Source organism: Schistocerca piceifrons, chromosome 9, assembly GCF_021461385.2.
Source record: "Schistocerca piceifrons isolate TAMUIC-IGC-003096 chromosome 9, iqSchPice1.1, whole genome shotgun sequence".
In the NCBI taxonomy this organism is placed as follows: Eukaryota; Metazoa; Arthropoda; class Insecta; order Orthoptera; family Acrididae; genus Schistocerca; species Schistocerca piceifrons.
Genome location: NC_060146.1, coordinates 179,439,900 through 179,462,908, shown reverse-complemented (window position 1 = coordinate 179,462,908; position 23,009 = coordinate 179,439,900). Strand labels below are relative to the sequence as shown.

At 43.3% G+C, this 23,009-nt stretch overlaps 1 protein-coding gene across 1 annotated transcript in view; it reads left to right on the top strand.

The window, feature by feature from the left end:
• LOC124717017 overlaps positions 1–23,009 on the top strand; it is a 39,484-nt gene that overhangs the window by 1,495 nt on the left and 14,980 nt on the right. Inside the window, exon 2 of the mRNA XM_047243663.1 lies at positions 15,641–15,737. Within this exon, the coding sequence (XP_047099619.1) occupies positions 15,660–15,737 (78 nt within the window). The 5' untranslated portion in view covers positions 15,641–15,659. The remainder of the gene's footprint in view (positions 1–15,640; positions 15,738–23,009) is intronic.

Here is a 23,009-nt window from a genome sequence, read left to right as displayed (position 1 = left end):
TCACACTAGTTTGGAGCATTAAGCCACTGTTAATTTAGTGTTAATGGTATGTGTATGTGGAAATTTTCTTGGATAGGGAGGAGACGTGTGTCTTTACTGGTTCTTATGACGTTCATATTTTCTATAGTTCTGCGTAGCACCTAAATAATGGGAAACACGAGAGAACACAACATACCGGCATATCACAAGGAACCCTTCCGTATATCCTACTGTTGTTGTTGTTGTTGTTGTTGTTTTTCACTGTAGCCGACATATTCGTTGCGGAAGAACAACAACTATATTGATATTTAAAACATTTTTAATATATCGTTTATTTTTCAGTGTCAGATTCACATTTATGAAAAATACATGATAAGTTTCGATCTCCCTGCATCATTTTCAGATCTGTGAAGTTGTCTGTTGCGCGTTATGACACAGAGACGACGGGTTGATGACGCAAATACATAGATAGAAAGGTGGTCAACGAAGATAGAAACCAGTGATAAATTCAAAAATTGTGCAACTGGAAATGAAAAATAAAGGATATATTAGATTTACATGCATATCTGAAAGAACGGGCACTGCTGTCTACCCAAAGCTGTATGAAATACTTGGAAATTGATTCGCTGATTGCAAATTCCTTGACACCACATATATTCAATATAGATTTACTACTCAATAGTGAGGTATGAATATTCTAGCCACACACAAACTTTCATACTTCTATATCGGATACAGATGGTGTGAAGGAATTTGCACTCATACAATTAAATTCGGATATATTAGAGTTGCTGTTGTCCGAAGAAAGTTTTGATGCAGATTTCCGCGCTAGTCGGCCTTTTGCAGACCTGCTCATCTCTGTGGAAGTATCGCAACGAGCATCGATTTGAACCTACTTGCTTTATTCATGTCATGGTCTCCTTCTACACTTTTTACCACTAACGGTTCGTTGCATTACCATACTGACGATTTGTTCATGCCTCAGAATGTGTCCTACCAAGCGATCCCTTCTTTTAGCCAAGTTCCGCCATACAGAGAGTGATACAACTACCCCTACTGGTACGTTTAATGCAACCCGCAAAGCCTTCAAAAGCCGTGTGTGAGATTTTCACATTCTCTCATTTACTGTGTGCAAACTATGCAAACTATTAGTCCTATAGAAGAGAAGGAACAGGCCTTTCTGTAGGAAATTCAGTGCAGTTGAATTTTATACTGCCATAAATTATTGCTGGAGGGCACAGTTTTCGTTGGAAGGTAAGTTTTGTACGTTTTTCTTGACTAATTCGAAAACTACGATCTCTAGCGAAAACTTTTTCTGTAGGACTAATAGTCTGATGTAGTGAGCGAGAGAATATGAATATCTTGAATGTGGTACTTGACGACAATGTGGGTTGCATAAAATCCATGGTTAGGGGCACCTTGTACATATTTTCTCCCTATTTCTATTCCACATAATCTTTAGCATTCTTCTACATCACTACATTTAAAAAGTTTTTTTCTCTTTTTGTCTAAACTTCTTACAGACCACGTTTCTCTTTTGTACAAGGCTGCACTCCAGACAAACACTTTCTGAAAAAACTTACTAACACTTATATTCGATGTTAACAAATATCTCTTTTTCGGAAAGGCTCCATTTTATGTCATCTATATTCCCGCTACAGTCAGTTATTTTGCGCGGCACATAGCAAATCTTGTCTTCTGCTTTTCGTTTCTCGTTCCCTAATCTCTCAGCATCACCTGATTTAATTCGACTACTTTGTCTTACCTGACGTCATTCCATTAGCCTTGTTTTCGTTTAGTTCATGTTCATCTTATAACCCCTTGTTACTGCACTGTCCATGCCGTTTAAATGCTCTTCCAAGTTTGTGACTGTGTCTGACGCCATAACACAGGGAAATCTCAAATTTTTCATTTATTATCTGTGTACTTTCATTCCCCATCCAAAATCATCGTTGGTTTCCTTCACACCTCGCTCAGTGACGCATACAGAAGAAGAAGGAACAAGCACAAATTTGGAAAGGGAAGTTCAATAAGAAGAGATTAAAACTGTTAGGCGATTTATCTGCTAATAAATATGCAACCAATCGCTTTTTCACGATTTATTCAAACATGAACATATTTTCGAGCCACTGCAGACATAAACTGCCAATTTAAATCACAGTCGCAGTTCTCATTTATAATGGATATACTAAAATTGTTAGGTTTGCCCACACATTGTAATCCTGTCAGAAACGACAAATGACTTCGAAGTGCAGTTGAACGGAATGCTAGTTTCTTGAAAAGAGGGTACAAGACGAACACTAGCAAACGTTAAACGGAGATATTTTATCGTACAGGTAAACCACGGAGAAGCACCGATATTAGCTCAAGAAGTGTAATTTACGTACGAAGAATGTTGATCACAAAATTCTCTTTCGAACAGTTCCAAAATACTGTTCATCTTTTCTCTCTCTCTTCTGCTAAAACAAACTGGTATGGATGGGCTCCTTACCAGTTTGTTTTAGCAGAAAAGAGAAAAAACATTCAAAAACGAGACGCATGACACTTCACGTGTTTACCTGGTCAGAGTGCATGTGTGACAAAATTCTTTACAAACTGGGAGGTATATATGTTGAATTCGATCTCAAACCAAAAAAATCGGAGGCTGTTCCGCGTCTAAGTAATCTGCTACAGACTGAGGTAACAAAAGTCACGGGATAGCGACATCGACATGTACAGATGGCGGTAGTATAGCTTACTCAACAAATAAAAGAACAGTGTATTGGCGGAGCTGTCATTTACACTACTGGCCATTAAAACTGCTACACCACGAAGGTGACGTGCTGCAGATGCGGAGTTTAACCGACAGGAAGAAGATGCTGTGAAATGCAAATGATTAGCTTTTCAGAGCATTCACACAAGATTGGCGCCGGTGGCGATACCTACAACGTGCTGACATGAGGAAAGTTTCCAACCGATTTCTCATACACAAACAGCTGTTGACCGGCGTTGACTGGTGAAACGTTGTTGTGATGCCTCGTGTAAGGAGAAGAAATGCGTACCATCACGTTTCCGACTTTGATAAAGGTCGGACTGTAGCCTATCGCGATTGCGGTTTATCGTATCGCGACATTGCTGCTCGCGTTGGTCGAGATCCAATGACTGTTAGCAGAATATGGAATCGGTGAGTTCAGGAGGGTAATACGGAACGCTGTGCTGGATCCCAATGGCCTCGTATCACTAACAGTTGAGATGACAGGCATCTTATCCGCATGGCTGTAACGGATCGTGCAGCCACGTCCCGATCCCTGAGTCTAGAGATGGGGAGGTTTGCAAGACAATAACCATCTGCACGTACAGTTCGACGACGTTTGCAGCAGCATGGACCATCAGCTGAGACACCATGGCTGCTGTTACCCTTGACGCTGCATCACAGACAGGAGCGCCTGCGATGGTGTACTCAACGACGAACCTGGGTGCACGAATGGCAAAACGTCATTTTTTTCGGCACCATGATGGTCGCATCCGTGATTGCCGACATTGAACGCACTTTCGAAGCGTGTATTTGTCATCGCCATACTGGCGTATCACCCGGCGTGATGGTATGGGGTGCCACTGGTTACACGTCTCGGTCACCTCTCGTTCGCATTGACGGCACTTTGAACAGTGGACGTTACATTTCAGATGTGTTACGACCCGTGGCTCTACCCTTCATTCGATTCCTGCGAAACCCTACATTTCAGCAGGATAATGCACGACCGCATGTTGCAGGTCCTGTACGGGCCTTTCTGGATACATAAAATGTTCGAATGCTGCCCTGACCAGCACATTCTCCAGATCTCTCACCAATTGAAAATGCCTGGTCAATGGTGGCCGAGCAACTGGCTCGTCACAATACGCCAGTCACTACTCTTGGTGAACTGTGGTATCGTGTTGAAGCTGCATGTGCAGCTGTACCTGTACACACCATCCAAGCTATGTTTGACCGAATGCCCAGGCGTATCAAGGCCGTTATTACGGCCAGAGGTGGTTGTTCTGATTATTGATTTCTCAGGGTCTATGCACCCAAATTGCGTGAAAATGTAATCACTTGTCAGTTGTAGTATAATATATTTGTCCAATGAATACCTGTTTCTCATCTGCATTTATTCTTGGTGTTGCAATTTTAATGGCCTAACCCAAAACTCTACCCTATGCACCAACTGTGCAGCACAATTAACATGTGTTGACAAAGGTAGTTACCATACATGTGGTTACAGTGTTGCCAGATTGCCCCGCTTTAACTCCTTTCTCTTCCGGATGCACTCGCTGGACGAAATTTTATGACAGGTACATTTTTTTATCGCTGGCATGTGAAGAGCCGCGCTGCGAAGCCCGAGTGCTCGAATTTCGCTTCACCCTGTATGCCTTTCAACTTTATAACAAAATCCTCAGAAAAAAGACCCGGAACTAAGTACCGCCTACAACTTCTAGAATTGGGTAATATTACATATGCAGAGATCATGTACTCTTCTAAGTAATATTTCTATTTCATATCATTTATCTTTTTATTGTGAATACTTCCATATGCAGTCTGGCTGGCTATTGGTGGAGGGGGGCACACGAGAACGGGTCACATAATACTCAGCATTTACAAAAGAAGCATATGCTGACAACTAATAACGTACAACAGGAAGGTAGTGTCTTTTATTACTATTTGGCTTGAGCTTATGCTGCCAACAGTTTCGAACAAATGCTAAAACGTATTCATATTCATTTAAACTCGTGTTTGTAAGTGTCTGGTTGGTATCTGAGAAATGTATAAAACTTATTGCGATGTTGAAAAGTGTGAACTTCAGTGTAAGGCAACAGAACTGTGTAAAAAATTTAATTTTGAATGGAATTGTGTGCTACACGACGCGAAATTCAGACTAGCCGACGAGAAAGCAATCCATTATATGTGCTACCTGACACGAAAACAAATGACTGACTGAAATCTTGGCCCTGAATATTGCTAACCTTTATCTTTAGCCTTGCAAACAATCACTGTACCAGAGGTGTTACTGTAATTAAAGAGCAAATGAAGATAAATTTAACGCATCTGATTTTATGGGAAAACTGTAAATTCACAACATACCACTTCAGTGAAATCTTCTACTGGTATTAAGCGCCAGAACTGATACTAATATATTCACAAATAACACTCTGACAATCACTGTGCCTTAGAATGGACATGAACTATGATGGTAATTAAATTTATTGGCATATCTTGTGCACGGAACGCTCGTATACTCTGCAACCTGTAACTAGTAGGAATATTGAAATAACTGTCCAAAACCAAATTTAGTTTGCCGTACTTACAATGTGCAATGAAAGACGTTACCTCAATTTTTTACAAAAACGCTTCTCAGTAAACAACTAACGGTGTGCAACGCGAGTATGCAAAAACACGGTCATGAAAGTAAATGAAAAAGGGAACTAATCTTAATGGCTGATCAAAGAGAACCAAGATACCAAGTTTATTTATGGCTCATTAAGCTATGATAATACACCTCTTCATAAAGTTTCATACTTAGACGAACAAGCAAAATATTTCTTAATAACTATCTTGTGTACAATTACTTTCCATGAAACTTGTTTCAACTATAAGACTAAACAATATCATGCATTACAAGATTTCTACAGCAAACTTCAACCACACACAATGTTCTAAGAATGAGAAACTACACAGTTAAAAATATTAAACGGACTGGATTTTCTTAAAATTGGCTTTTCTCATTCTTGCATTCATATCCTCTCATTTACACAAAATTTTTCTCAAAAGATATTATTACCAAATCCTTTGTAAATAATGCTGCCCCACTATATGGCAGGCTAGTTTCCATCCTTTTCAAAACAAGTACTTTGCCACACTGTCCAGCACACACTACTGTTAGTCTCTTCAAAAGAAATGACCTCTCTGACCAATGTCTGTGGTCTCAAGTACAGGCTTACAAAGAATATGGTAATATAGATAGTACAAAAGTCGAGCATATTTATCATATTCAGAACTTCCTTTAAGTTTACGGTCAAAACTTCTAAACTTCTTGAAAATCCTCACAGCAAAATCCTCAATACAAAAATATTATACTAATAAATCACAATATAGACAGTATCAATAATGATCTAACATTACTTTGCAGTATCCTAGTAGACACAATACTTAGTAATTTTAAAATGAAACCAACTCTATATATGTATAGGGAATAGGAAATAGGGAAATGGACATGAATTCTAGTCTAAACGTTTAGACTAAACTTTATGTCCATTTCCTCATTTCCCTGTTGTTTTCTCTTTACGTTCTACCCAAACTTCCCTGATTCGTGTGCTGTGTTTCTGCTTCCGTTCTTCGGTCCACTTTAGGTCCAGTTTTCTCTTCGGCTCCTCTTTTTTCCTGTTCGCCCAGTGTTCCTTTATCCTCTGGCTGTATTCTTGTCGTCTCTGTTCGGTCCATTGTGTTCGTTTGTTGTGTGGTGTCTCTTGTAGTTTGTTTCTTGCGATCAGGATCCTAAGGAGTGTTTTGTTTTGTATTGTTTCCTGTGCGATGTTGAGTTGTTTTGTGTCATTTCTTACTTCATTCATCCATTTGTTGTTTTTCCTTGAGCTAACCCAGTGCAAGATCTATCTCGTTATCCTATGTGGTGCCATTCTGCTGAGGTGTCCGTAAAACTGTAGTCTTCGTCTCCTGATTTGGTCTGTTATTTTCTCTGTGTGTTCGTATAGTTCTTCAGCTGGCCTCTTTATCGATACCCCGAATTTTTTGCGTCGCCCCGAATATTTTCCTGAGTATTTTTCGTTCCGTCTTCTCTATCTGTTTGGTTCGTGTCTGTCCTTGTACCACTGTGGTCTCGGCTGCGTATAGTGCTTCTGGTAGCACCACTGTCTCGTAATGTCGTAGCTTGCCCTTTCGTGAGATAGCTTCCTTATTGTAGTGATTCCAAGTCAGTTTGTAGGCCTTCTCTAGTTTCGCTCTTCTCTCTTCATTAGATACCTTATTTCTTCTTGTAATCTTTATTGTTTCTTCTAGGTACTTCAAATTTTCTGTATATTGTCCCATATTTTGTGTGTAGTGATGGGTGTTTTTAGGTGCTCATGAACTGTGTTTTCACGTTTGATATCTGTAGTCCGATCTTGGCTGCGATCTCGTGTAGTTCCTCTATGGCTCTTATTGTTTCTGTTTCTCGCACCGTTACGATAACTAAATCGTCTGCGAACGCTAGGCACTTGACTCTTACTTTTCCTAAGGACTCCTTTCTGTGTCTTTTTCCCATTCCTTCACTATTTTGTCCAGTGCAACGTTGAACAGCAATGGCGAGAAGCCGTCGTCCTGCCTGACTCCTATTCTGATTTCGAATTGTTCTGAGAGCTCTCTACAGAACTTCACTTTAGATGTCGTGTTTGTTAGTGTTTGCTCAATTATGGTTAGCTCCCTCCAATGTGCTCTGTATTCTTTCAGGATTTTAAAGAGGGTTTCTCTGTCTATTGAGTCGTACGCCTTCTTGAAGTCGACGAAGGTGATGGTTATATTCTGTTTGTGTTGCAGTATCATCTTAAGGTTCCATATCTGTTCAACGCACGACATATGTTTACGAAACCCAGCCTGGTATTCGCCAATCAGGCTAATCTATTCAGCAGTGCTTTCCAAAGCATCTTAAATGTGACAGGTAACAGTCAGATGCCTCTATAGTTGTTTGGGTTCGACTGATCCCCCTTCTCGTGTAGGAGGGTGTATCAGTGCTGTTCGCCATTCTTTCGGTATCTCTTCTGTTTCCCATATCTGTTTCATGATTTTGTGTATGTGTTTTGTGAGATTCAGGTCTTGTAGCTTCCAGCATTCCGCAATGACTCCATCCTCTCCCGGTTCTCTATTGTTCTTGAGGTTCTTGATGATTTCTTGTAATTCTTCTATCAATGGCGGTTCGCTATCTGGGTCTGGTGGAGGTTCCTCTGTGTCCAGTTTACCTGTTGGTGATTCTGCGTTTACGAGTTTCTCGAAATATTTCGCTAGGAGGTTACAGTTGTTCTTGGTATTGGTCTCTAGTGTGCCGTCCGGTCTCCTAAAGCAGAGGTGCGGTGCTTGGTATTTCATCATGTTTTCTCTGAACGTCCTGTAGAAAGTCCCCGTGTTGTTCCTTGTGAAGTCTGTGTCTATCTCTTTTTACTTTCCATTCGTCGTAGTCTAGTTTCTCTTTACGGATAATTTTACTTGTCTGTTCCTGTGTTTTGAGAAATTCTTGCCAGTTTTCTGGTATCTTGTTGCTATTGAACTTCTTTCATGTATTGATTCGTCTTAAGATTTAGTCACCCTTCATAAATATACATTACTATCACGTTCCATACATAGGGTGTACCTGGAAGACTGCTCGATACGAGAGGAGCCATCATTCAAAGCAAAAAGCCTAGGAAACATGGGCTATAAATATGCATATCTTCAGAGCTTTGGTACTGCGAAACACATCTCTTCCAATGCAAGCTCTTTGCTTACCATATCTTAAGATGTGGCAGTAGAAACAAATCCCTTCTACGGAACAAGTGCTCATAGATCTTGAGGTATGCGTTTTAGAGCCCATATTTGGTGGATAATTCTTTCTTATTTGGACCACGCTACTTCCTCACAAAATATGGAAATCAAAGAGCTTGTAGTAGAAGAGATTTCTGTCACAGTATCGAAGATCATGAAATGATCATAGCTGTTAAGGTATGCGTTTTAGAGCCCATATTCACTGGAATTCTCTGCCTCGAACGGTCGTTTCTGTCATATCCATGAATTTTGACTATTGCTTCTGGGACATACTGTATATCTTTGTATATATGTGTGTGTATCTGCTGCATGTACAGACGTGCGTTCCACATCTCCTCCAAAAGCCGCTAGTTCGATTTCGCTCTCTACCTCGAAAGAATCTCACTGTAAGCTAAGAACCACTTCGTCTCCCATAGGGGTGAGAGTGAAAAGGTGGCGACACAGTAGGATAATTCATGACTCTGGAGCAATTTCAAACATATTTCGTATCTAATGATTCATCATTTATATTATTACACTACCGGCCATTAAAATTGCTACACCACGAATCTGAAGTGCTACAGACGCGAAATTTAACCGTCACGAAGAAGAAACTGTGAAATGCAAATGATTAGCTTTTCAGAGCATTCACACAAGGTTGGCGCCGGTGGCGACACCTACAACGTGCTGACATGAGGAAAGTTTCCAACCAATTTCTCATACACAAACAGCAGTTCACCGGCGTTGCCTGGTGGAACGTCGTTGTGATGCCTCGTGTAAGGAGGAGAAATGCGTACCATCACGTTCCCGACTTTGATAAAGGTCGGATTGCAGCCTATCGCGATTGCGGTTTATCGTATCGCGACATTGCTGGTCGCGTTGGTCGAGATCCAATGACTGTTAGCAGAATATGGAATCGGTAGGTTTAGGAGGGTAATACGGAACGCCGTCAGAGATCCCAACAGCCTCGTATCACTAGCAGTCCAGATGACAGGCATCTTATAAGCATGGCTGTAACGGATCGTGCAGCCACGTCTCGATTCCTGAGTTAACAGATGGGGACGTTTGCAAGACAAGAACCATTTGCACGAACAGTTCGACGACGTTTGCAGCAGCATGGACTATCAGCTCGGAGACCGTATCTGCGGTTACCCTTGACGCTGCATCACAGACATGAGCGCCTGCGATGGTGTACTCAACGGCGAACCTGGGTGCACGAATGGCAAAACGTCATTTTTTCGGATGAATGTAGGTCCTGTTTACAGCATCATGATTGTCGCATCCATGTTTGGCGACATCGCGGTGAACGCACATTGGAAGCGTGTATTCGTCATCGCCATAATGGCGTATCATACGGCGTGATGGTATGGAGTGGCATTAGTTACACGTCTCGGGCACCTCTTGTTCGCACTGCCGTCACTTTGAACAGTGGACGTTACATTTCAGATGTGTTACGACCCGTGGCGCTACCCTTAATTTGATCTCTGCGAAACCCTACATTTCAGCAGGATAATGAATGACCACGTGTTGCAGGTCCTGTACGGGCCTTTCTGGATACAGAAAATGTTCGACTGCTGCCCTGGCCAGCACATTCTCCAGATCTCTCAACAATTGAAAACGTCTGGTCAATGGTGGCCGAGCAACTGGCTCGTCACAATACGCCAGTCACTACTCTTGATGAACTGTGGTATCGTGTTGAAGCTGCATGGGCAGCTGTACCTGTACACGCCATCCAAGCTCTGTTTGACTCAATGCGCAGGCATATCAAGGCCGTTATTACGGCCAGAGGTGGTTGTTTGGGGTACCGATTTCTCGGGACCTATGCACCCAAATTGCGTGAAAATGTAATCACATGTCGGATCTAGTATAATATATTTGTCCAATGAATACCCGTTTATCTTCTGCATTTCTTCTTGGTGTAGCAATTTTAATGGCCATTTACTTTTATTATTTATACACAAATAGTGTGGGAGTAATACTCACCTGTTACCCCTAGGGATATGATTAAAGTTGGGAAGCCGCGACGTGTAAAACATTCGAAAACGACTGATATTAGCATCGAATTAACATCGAATTCATAGTTTTCACGGTCTATAGGCTCAGTGCTGATGTGCCGACGACGTCTTATCCCCAGGGGTGGAGGGGATGGGGGATGCAAAGACAGCACAGTAACAGCATATCCCTGTAACGTCTGTTGTAATTTCTACCAAACTGGTCGCACATATCAGTTGCTAGCGGGAGAAACTATGAATGTGACACACCTCCTGTTAGCCTATGGATGGGGTAGGGGATGTAAAGTGGTGACATACAAGCGTAACTCATGTAATCCTGGAGCAATTTGAAGCAAAGCTACTATTCATGATTAATTATTTGCACAAGATACCACCACCATCGCTGAATGTGAGATCAGAAGTGACGAGCATGAAACTTGTCGAAAACGACCTGTTGGTATTTTCTTCTCGTATTTTGTTAACTCTGAAGACTTTAGAAGTACGAACCGCAATGTATTCCTAACTCGCGTTGTTCGTTTCGTCAACAAGTCGCGATAATGAGCAATGTAGGAGTCAGCAATTTTTATCAGCATGGTTCAGATGTCAAAGATCATAACACACAGCTGGATACCAGACACATATTTAACTTTCTCTCTCGAGTCGGATGGTGGAGAACAGTGGGGCGTCGAACACATTCCACTGAAATCAGAAGATAGTGCAGGCCGTTATGCGCCACAAATACAAAAATACGTGTAGAAATATGTGTGGAAAATGGGGAATATACGAGTGTTGACAGAAAAGTAATGCCTCCACCTTCGTAACTCTCCAACAGTTGGCAGCATTGGTATGCGGCAGGTACTGGCTTGTTCCGTAGCCTCTTCTCTACAGCTTCAGTTGGCGGGAAGCCTTGGCATTGAACGGTTGTGTTGTTACAGTGTAAAGTATGGAAACCAGCGCAGACGGACGGTCAATGCAATTTAAGCAACGTGCAGTCATTGAATTCTTGACAGCAGAAGGTGTCACCCGAAAGGAGATTCATCAGAGAATGAAAGCAGTTTATGGTGATTGTGTTGGTGTGAGCACTGTGCGTCGTTGGGCGAGTAAATCTGAAGATGTCGAGGCGGAAACATCTGACCAGCGTGACAAGCAAAGTTGGACATAAAAAAAAATGGCTCTGAGCACTATGCGACTTAACTTCTGAGGTCATCAGTCGCCTAGATCTTAGAACTAATTAAACCTAACTAACCTAAGGACATTACACACATGCATGCCCGAGGCAGGATTCGAACCTGCGACCGTAGCGGTCGTTCGGCTCCAGACTGTAGCTCCTAGAACCGCACGGCCACTCCGGCCGGCAGTTGGACATCCTATGACAGCAACCACCGAGTTTCACAAGCAAAATGTTGACTGATTGCTACGGGACGATCGTCGTAACACTCAGAGAGAAATTGCAAGCACAATCGGCATTTCACAAGAACGTGTGGGTCACATTATTGCTTTGCTTGGCTATCGGAAGATCTGTGCACGATTGGTACCCCGCATGCTGCCTCCTAAAACGAAAGCCAACAGAGAATGAAGGTGACGCCTTTCTCGATTCAATTGTGACAGGAGACGAAACGTCGGTACACCGTTACGACCCAGAGACGAAACGTCAGTCTATAGAATATCGGCACAAAGACTCGCCCTAGAAAAGAGACTCAAGACGCAGCTCTCAGCCGCAAAACTCATGGCCACAGTGTTCTTGGACGCAGACGGTGTTATCCATCTACATCTACATGATTACTCTGCAATTCAGAATTAAGTACTTGGCAGATGGTTCATCGAACCACAATCATACTATCTCTCTACCATTCCACTCGCGAACAGCGCGCGGGAAAAACGAACACCTAAACCTTTCTGTTCGAGCTCCGATTTCTCTTATTTTATTTTGATGATCATTCCTACCTATGCAGGTTGGGCTCAACAAAATATTTTCGCATTCGGAAGAGAAAGTTGGTGACTGAAATTTCGTAAATAGATCTCGCCGCGACGAGAAACGTCTTTGCTTTAATGACTTCCATCCCAACTCGCGTATCATATCTGCCACATTCTCTCCCCTGTTACCTGGTAATACAAAACGAGCTGCCCTTTTTTGTACCCTTTCGATGTCCTCCGTCAATCCCACCTGGTAAAGACCCCACACCGCGCAGCAATATTCTAACAGACGACGAACGAGTGTTGTGTAAGCTGTCTCTTTAGTGGACTTGTTGCATCTTCTAAGTGTCCTGCCAATGAAACGCAACCTTTGGCTCGCCTTCCCCACAATATTGTCTATGTGGTCTTTCCCACTGAAGTTGTTCGTAATTTTAACACCCAGGTACTTAGTTGAACTGACAGCCTTGAGAATTGTACTATTTATCGAGTAATCGAATTCCAACGGATTTCTTTTGGAACTCATGTGGATCACCTCACACGTTTCGTTATTTAGCGTCAACTGCCACCTGCCACACCATACAGTAATCTTTTCTAAATCGCTTTGCAACTGATACTGGTCTTCGGATGACCTTACTAGACGGTAAATTACAGCATCATCTGCGAACAACCTAAGAGAACTGCTCAGATTGTCACCCAGGTCATTTATATAGATCAGGAACAGCAGAGGTCCCAGGAAGCTTCCCTGGGGAACACCTGATATCACTTCAGTTTTACTCTATGATTTGCCGTCTATTACTACGATTTGCGACCTTCCTGACAGGAAATCACAAATCCAGTCGCACAACTGAGACGATACTCCATAGGTCCGCAGCTTAAGTCGCTTGTGAGGAACGCTGTCAAAAGGTTTCCGGAAATCTAAAAATACGGCATCAACTTGAGATCCCCTGTCGATAGCGACCATGTTGATTTCCTTGATCGTGGAACATCAATAAATTCAGAGCGTTACATCACAACGCTGCGAACTCTGAAACGACGGTTAAAAAAGGTCCGAAAGGAAAATGGAAATGTTTTCCTGCAGCATGACAATGCCACACCACACTCTTCACGTGGAACCATAGCAGAACTTCAGAGACTGAATTTCACCACCGTACGGCATCCTCCATACAGTCCAGGTTTAGCACCGTCTGACTTCCATCTGTTCCCGATAATGAAAGACGATCTGCGGGGACATCATCATGCTTCTGATGAAGACATTGAGAGAACTGTGAGACTGTGGTTGCGGAAACACAGTGTCGAGTTCTTCCGTGACGGCTTCAGAAAACTTGTTCATCGTTGGCAGAAATGTATCCAATTGGCCGATGATTATGTGGAAAAGTGAGTACTGGTAATTAAAGATCACATACTAAATATTATTTCTGCGTTTGATTTATTAAAATATTCCCATCCAAACCTATTTAACAAAGGGGGAGGCATTTCTTTTCATTCAACCCTCGTATGTGAGATATGAGCATGCGAGCGAAGCTGCGTCCCGGAAACCAGTTAATAACGTATTCGTTAAACAAAATATCAGAATTCAGTTTAATGAAGCGTCCCTGTTTTCTGGTCATACATCTACACGTATATTGAAATCTTCACTCCTTTGAGGGTCAAATTACGCTGTTGTCCGTTTTATTGTGTTCAGTGTAGTTACAGTGAGCCTTGTTTTAAGGGGACCACACCGTTATTTAGATCGAAAAAAATCGATTTTCAGTTTTCATCATATTTCGATAGATTAAGGTTTTATTTAAGTACTCTGAAAAGGATTTCGTTGAAAAAAATTTTTTTCGATCATTTGAAGAACATTTTCCTACCACGTGTGTTTATGTGCCACGGCTGCTTTTCTGCCACCCACTTTTCTGCATATATTTTAGATCTTTATATCCCCTACATTGCACGTTAGGGATGTTGGCTATCCTTGAAATGCAACGGTCGGTATTCTTTTGTTTCTGCTGTTTGTAAACAACACGCTTTCAAACACACGGTTAGTTTTGTTCAAGTGTGATAGCGAGTAGTAGTTATAGAAAACTAGCAGGTACACTATGGGCCGGCAGTTAGGAGAAATAAAAAATAATCTGGAGGCAATGAAGAGAGATGTTTGGGCCATATACTCCCATAAGTCCTCTACTGATAGGCTATGTCATGGATTGTGTGCATCAGGAGAAAATTCGTGGTGCAAATACAATAGGGCTCAGGCAACTGGAGAATCTTATTGTCACCAGCGTTCTCTTCCAGCTGCTGTTATTACAGCAATTAAATCAATTTTCAGAGACTTGGCTCATCCTGACCTTCTAAGGAAATGTCTGCATGGGCAGACACAGGACCCAAATGAATGTTTCAACAGCATAATTTGGAACCGCCTTCCTAAAACTGTATTTGTAGGCATGCTTACAATGTAACTATGAGTTCATGATGCTGTTATTACATTCAGTTGTGGTAATACTGGAAAGTGTTGGGTACTGAAAAAGCTGGAAATTAGTCCTGGTGAAAACATGATCACTGGGCTGCAACACTGCGATAAAATGAGGATAGGCGATGCAGACAGGTTTGCATCTAATATAGCCAAGAAAGCAAGACAAACATCCAGGGAGGTGAAAAAGAAGCTGGAAAACCTGCTAGGGGCTAAAGAAGGGCCATCATATGCAGCAGGACAGTTTTAATTAACTTAAAGTAACAAATTTCAAAAGTTTTTTCTTTAAACTAAAATTTTCAGTACATATGTCCCATTTCATCAGAAACTATCACAGATAATTGAATGAAATTTTCAGAGACTCTGCATAACATAAAAAGCCACCTCTGGTACTACATTCATTAATATTGCCCCATTAAGAAGTTCCCAAAAAAATATTTTCTGCAGAAAAGACTTAATAGTTTTTGTTAATATATTTAAAGAAGTATTTCTTAAAAACTATAAAATAGATAAAGTATAATTTAGTACAATTGACTCTATTAGCATCATGTAACATACAGTAAAAATATTAAGGTCCTGCATCAAATAGTTTTTTTTCAGAAATGGGTCAAATACTTGCCTAAATTAACATGGGTTAGATAGGCAGGGTGTGGTCCCCTTAAGGCACTTTGACAAGAGTTGGGTGTTTTTAAGAAACTGTTTTGTGTTTATTTGAGTTTTTGAACATTTTCAGAATATTATTATTTTATAGCCTTACAGATTATTTTTCTTTTTCCTCGATGATGTACTAATTCAGCTCTTGGTGATCAACAGACACAACTCATCAGCCAGGATGTGCTGCAGGGTATCCACTTGCTGCTGCATCACGAATCTGCGGCTCGCCACGCTCATCATTGCTGTCCTCAGTTTGGTGAGTTTCAAAGCAAAGACACATATTTCTTTACATTTATTTTACGTATGGCTAGGGCCCCCCGTTGGGCAGACTGTTGGTCGGGTGCCGGTCTTTCAATTTGACGCCACTTCGGCGACCTGCAGTCGATGAGGATGAAAGGATGATGATAAGGACAGCACAACACCCAGTCCCCGGGCGGACAAAATTCCTCGACTCAGCCGGTAATCGAACCCGGGCCCAGAGGCTTGACAATGCGTCACGCCGACCATTCAGCTACCGGGGGGGGGGGGGGGGGGGGGGGGGGCGGACAAAGGGGCGATCAAAAGGTTTTCGTCTAAGGGCGTTTCTGCAGCATACATGCAAGGTAGGGCGACTGCGATGCGGGTGTACCGGATCATTTTTTTCCACCTTGTACAAAGTAGCACTGATCGATGAGAGGACACGAAACAAAACTTATGTCCGGAAATGCATGGTTTCCATGCTAGAGTCCATTTACGCAATCATACGCTGTTAAAATTCGCGCGGAACCATGCAGCCAGAAACAGTATAAATGCTTTCCTCTTTGAGGGTGGTACTGTTCCTCATACGTCATGCACTAGCGTCTTCACCTACCATTGTAACTGGTAATGTTGTGTCCGATTCACTTCTCTTGCTGACTCACATTGTAGTAGATGGGATGAAGCGGTGTTCACAATGGTTCTGTATTCGAATCGATAGCTTGCCGACATGGTGTTTACTTATGGAAACGCAAATGGCAACAGACGGCGGGCAGCGAGGTTGTACACTACTGGCCATTAAAACTGCTACACCAAGAAGAAATGCAGATGATAAACAGGTATTCATAGGACAAATATATTATACTAGACGTGACAAGTGATTACATTTTCACGCAATTTGGGTGTTTAGATCCTGAGAGATCAGTACCCAGAACAACAACCTCTGGCCGTAATAACGACCTTGATACGCCTGGGCATTGAGTCAAACAGAGCTTGGATAACGTGTACAGGTACAGCTGTCCATAGAGCTTCAACACGATACCACAGTTCATCAAGAGTAGTGACTGGCGTATTGTGACGAGCCAGTTGATCGGCCACCATTGACCAGACGTTTTCAATTGATGAGAGATCTGGAGAATGTGCTGGCCAGGGCAGCAGTCGAACATTTTATCCAGAAAGGCCCGTACAGGAACTTCAACATGCGATCGTGCATTATCCTCCTGAAATGTAGGGTTTCGCAGGGATCGAATGAAGGGTAGAGCCACGGGTCGTAACACATCTGAAATGTAACGTCCACTGTTGAAAGTGCCGTCAATGCGAACAAGAGGTGACCGAGACGTGTAACCAATGGCACCCCATAACACACGCCTGGTGATACGCCAGTATAGCGATGTCGAATACACGCTTCCAATGTGCGTTCACCGTGATGTCGCCAAACACGGATGCGACAATCATGATGCTGTAAACAGAACCTGGATTCATCCGAAAACATGACGTTTTGACATTCGCGCACCTGTGTTCGTCGTCGAGTACACTATCGCAGGCGCTCCTGTCTGTGATGCAGCGTCAAGGCTAACCGCAGCCATGGTCTCCGAGCTGATAGTCCATGCTGCTACAGACGTCGTCGAACTGTTCGTGCAGATGGTTGTTGTCTTGCAAACGTCCCCATCAGTTGACTCAGGGATCGAGACGTGGCTGCACGATCCGTTACAGCCATGCGGACAAGATGCCTGTCATCTCGACTGCTAGTGATACGAGGCCGTTGGGATCCAGCACGGCGTTCCGTATTTCCCTCCTGAACCCACCGATTCCCTATTCTGCTAACAGTCATTGGATCTCGACCAACGCGAGCAGCAATGTCGCGATACGATAAACCGCAATCGCGATGTGCTACAATCTGACCTTTATCAAAGTCGGAAACGTGATGGTAAGCATTTCTCCTCCTTACATGAGGCATCACAACAACATTTCACCAGGCAACGTCGGTTAACTGCTGTTTGTGTATGAGAAATCGGTTGGAAACTTTCCTCATGTCAGCACGTTGTAGGTGTCGCCACCGGCGCCAACGTTGTGTGAATGCTCTGAAAAGCTAATCACTTGCATATCGCAGCATCTTCTTTCTGTCGGTTAAATTTCGCGTCTGTAGCACGTCATCTTCGTGGTGTAGCAATTTTAATGACCAGTAGTGTATAATGAGACCTAGCCCAGCCGACAACAACCACAACATTCAATGTTTGCTACAATGTTTCGCAGTTTTGTCCGAGACAGGGTCGTTTCAGGAAGCAGGAAATCATGATGGACGTACCCGAAATGTTCAGACTTCAAACTTGGTGGAAAATGTGATTGACACTGTGGAAGGTGACCGCCGTGTCAGTACCAGGCAGTACAGGGTAAGCCAGAAGACCGTGTGGAACATCCACGTCAGTTGTTACTACCCTTATCACTTACAGCGTGTGCAGGCCTTACTAGCGGCAGCCTTTCCACATCGAGAGCAGTTTTGTCACTCGTTTCTTCACCAGGCAACCACGATTCCGGGATCTGTGTCATCCATCCTATTCACAGATTAGGCCACCTTTACGTGGAGTGGTGTCTTCAACTTACGTAACAGGAGTAATCCGCTGAATTAGAGGCCTATTTCACTAATGTCGATTTGCATTAGGATTTTAGAACGTATACTGCATTCGAACATTATGAAGTACCTCGAAGAAAACGATTTATTGACATGTAGTCAGCACGGATTCAGAAAATATCGTTCTTGTGTAACACAACTAGTTCTTTATACTCATGAGCTAAAAAGTGCCATCGACAGGGGATGTCAAATTGATTCCATATTTTTAGATTTGCACAAGGCTTTCGACACCGTTCCTCACAACCATGGCTCTGAGCACTATAGGACTTAACATCTTAGGTCATCAGTCCCCTAGAACTTAGAACTACTTAAACCTAACTAACCTAAGGACATCACACAACACCCAGCCATCACGAGGCAGAGAAAATCTCTGACCCCGCCGGGAATCGAACCCGGGAACCCGGGCGTGGGAAGCGAGAACGCTACCGCACGACCACGAGATGCGGGCCCTCACAACCGTCTTCTAATCAAACTGCGTGCCTACGGGGTATCGCCTCAGTTGTGCGACTGGATTCGTGATTTCCTGTCAGAAAGGTCACAGATCGTAGTAATAAACGGAAAGTCATCCAGTAAAACAGAAGCAATATCCGGCGTTCCACAAGGAAGTCTCCGGCCGCGGTGGCCGTGCGGTTCTAGTCGCTGCAGTCCGGAACCGCGGGACTGCTACGGTCTCAGGTTCGAATCCTGCCTCGGGCATGGATGTGTGTGATGTCCTAAGGTTAGTTAGGTTTAAGTAATTCTAAGTTTTAGGGGACTGATGACCTAAGATGTTAAGTCCCATAGTGCTCAGAACGATTTGAAACATTTTGCACAAAGGAAGTGTTATAGGTCCTCTATTGTTCCTGATCAATAGTAACGATATAGGAGACAATCGGAGTAGCACTCTTAGATTGTTTGCAGATGATGCTGTCGTTTACCGTGTTGTAAAGTAATCAGATGATCAAAACGACTTGCAAAAGAATTAGATGAGATATTTGTATGGTGCGAAAAGTGGCACACGAGTGGCACATGGGTACTAAAAGAAATCAGCTAAATTTCGATTACGCGATAAGTCACACAATTCTTAAGGCTGTAAATTCAACTAAATACTTAGGAATTACAATTACAAATAACCTAAATTGGAACGATCACATAGATAATACCGTGGATAGAGTAAACCAAGGACTGCGATTCATTGGCAGAACACTTAGGAGGTGCAACAGGTCTACTAAAGAGACTGCTTACACCACGTTTGTCCGCCTTATTCTGGAGTATTGCTGAGCGGTGTGGGATCCGCATCAGGTGGGACTGACGGATGACATCGAAAAAGTGCAAAGAAGGGCAGCTCGTTTTGTATTATCGCGAAATAGGGGAGATAGTGTCACAGACATGATACGTGAATTGGAGCGGCAATCATTAAAACAAAGGCGTTTTTCGTTGCGACGGGATCTTCTCATGAAATTTCAAAATTTCCATCACCAGTTTTCTCCTCCAATTGCGAAAAAATTCTGTTGGCCCCCACCTCCATAGGGAGAAATGATCATCACGATAAAATAAGAGAAATTAGGGCTCGCACGGAAAAATTTAAGTAGTCGTTTTTCCCGCGTGCCGTTCGAGAGTGGAGCGGTAGAGAGACAGCATGAAGGTGGTTCACTGAACCCTCTGCCGGGCAGATTATTGTGAATAGCAGAGTAATCAAGTAGATGTAGATGTAGATGTAGTTGTCATCTGTGGGACGGTATGCAGATGCACATAGTACAGTGATAGCGAATCATCAGCACTGGTGCAGCTGGCATGTGTGGGCCAGGATAATTGGAGACCGTATTTTGGGTTCAAATGGTTCAAATGGCTCTGAGCACTATGGGACTTAACATCTGTGGTCATTAGTCCTCTAGAACTCAGAACTACTTAAACCTAACTAACCTAAGGACATCACACACATCCATGCCCGAGGCAGGATTCGAACCTGCGACGGTAGCGGTCACGCGGTTCCAAACTGAAGCGCCCAGAACCGCACGGCCACACCGGCCGGCACCGTATTTTGGGACCAGTCTTCCTTTCACGTCACCTAACAGTCCGGAACTATTGGCGTTTATTGCGGGTGACTTTGCTTCCCTTGCTGGAAGAAGTGCCATTGATGATTCGACGGTTATGTGGTTGCTACATGATGGTGCTCCAGCCCATTTCGCCGTTAACGTTCCAACGCATCTCAATCGTGTGTTCCCTGATCGATGGATCGGACGGGGGTACCCAGTTGCATGGCCTGCTCGTTCACCGGATCTCACCCCGTGCAATTTCTGGTTACGGGGCCATCTCAAAAGTATCGTGTATGCAGAGCCTATTCAAGATGTGGAGACACTGGAGAAGCAGATTCATGCTGCCTTTGGCACTGTTCGGGTGTGAACGTGTGGGACAGAACATGCTACGGCGCGTACACGCATGCGATGAGGCACATGGAAGTCATTTTCAGCACGTACTGTAACTGCGGCTGCAAGGCGCAGCGCGCGTTAGACCGCAGTTTCTGTAAGAATGTATGACTGAGTTATGTGACTGGATTTATGATTTCCTGTCAGAGAGGTCACAGTTCGTAATAACTGACGGGAAGTCATCGAGTGAAAGAGAAGTGATTTCTGGCGTTCCCCAAGGTAGTGTTATAGGCCCTTTGCTGTTCCTCATCTATGTAAACGATTTGGGAGGCAATCTGAGCAGCCGTTTTCGGTTGTTTGCAGATGACGCTGTCGTTTATCGACGAATAAAGTAATCAAAAGATCGAAACAAACTGCAAAACGATTTAGAAAAAATATCTGAATGGTGCGAAAAGTGGCAGTTGACCCTAAATAACGAAAAGTGTGAGGTCATCCACATGAGTGCTAAAAGGAACTCGTTAATCTTCAGTTACACGATAAATCGGTCTAACCTAAAAGCCGTAAATTTAACTGAATACCTAGGAATTACAATTAGGATCAACTTAAATTGGAAGGAACACACGGAAAATGTTGTGGGGAAGGCTAACCAAAGACTGCGTTTTATTGACAGGACACTTAGAAAATGTAACAAATCTAGTAAGGAGACTGCCTACACTACGCTTGTCCGCCCTCTTTTAGATTACTGCTGCGCGGTGTGGGATCCTTGCCAGGTTGGACTGACGGAATACATCGAAAAAGTTCAAAGAAAGGCAGCACGTTTTGTATTATCGCGAAATATGGGAGAGAGTGTCACAGAAGTGATACAGGATTTGGCCTGGAAATCGTTAAAGAAAGGCGTTTTTCGTTGCGATGGAATCTTCTCACGAGATTCCAATCACCAACTTTCTCCTCCGAATGCGAAAATATTTCGTTGACACCAACCTACATAGGGAGGAACGGTCACCACGACAAAATAAGGGAAATCAGAGCTCGTACGGAAAGATATAAGTGTTCATTCTTTCCACGCGCTATACGAGGTGGAATAATAGAGAGTTGTGAAGGTGGTTAGATGAACCCTCTGCCAGGCACTTAAATGTGATTTGCAGAGTATCCATGTATATGTAGATATAGCAATGGTCTCTAGCATGGAAACCAAGCATTTCCGGACGTAAGCCGGCCAGAGTGGCCGAGCGGTTCTAGGCGCTTCAGTCTGGAACCGCGCGACCGCTACGGCCGCAGGTTCGAATCCAGACTCGGGCATAGATGTGTGTGATGCCCTTAGGTTAGGTAGGTTTAAGTAGTTCTAAGTTCTAGGGGACTGATGATCACAGATATTAAGTCCCATAGTGCTCAGAGCCATTTTGAGCTTCGACAAGCATTCGATGCCATTCTGCACCAGTTTTCTTGAAATGATATCAGAAAACCAAGGCTGTCCGCAAATCGTAGTTCGTTGGCAGAAAACTCGACATATTTACGGGTTTGAAACAGATGCATGGTGTTACAAAAAGGTACGGCCAAACTTTCAAGAAGCATTCCTCACACTCAAACAAAGAAAATATGTTGTGTGGACATGTGTCCGGAAACGCTTACTTTCCATGTTAGAGCTCATTTTATTACTTCTCTTCAAATCACATTAATCATGGAATGGAAACACACAGCAACAGAACATTTGCACTGAAATAAGGATTGACACATTGTTGGATGAACCATTTGCAGAAGTGTACCCGTGGAGGCCAATCAGCTGCTGATAGTGCCTGCACACGCTGTACATGGTACGGAAACAACTCGTTCTCCCGTAGAACTCTCCATACAGTGACGTGGTCAACGTTACCTCGTACAGCAGCAACTTCTCTGACGCTGACATTCGGGTTATCGTCAACTGCACGAAGAATTGCCTCGTCCATTGCAGGTCTCCTCGTCGTTCTAGGTCTTCCCCAGTCGCGAGTTATGGGCTGGAATGTTCCGTGCTCCCTAAGACGCCGATCAATTGCTTCGAACGTCTTCCTGTCTGGACACCTTCGTTCTGGAAATCTGTCTCGATACCAACGTACCGCCCCACGGCTATTGCCCCGTGCTAATCCATACTCTAGAGCAATGAGTCGCATGTCAACACAAGCACCGATGTCAACATTACCTTCCCTCAATTGGGCCAACTGGCGGTGAATCGAGGAAGTACAGTACATACTGACGAAACTAAAATGAGCTCTAACATGGAAATTAAGCGTTTCCGGACACATGTCCACATAACATCTTTTCTTTGTGTGTGAGGAATGTTTCCTGA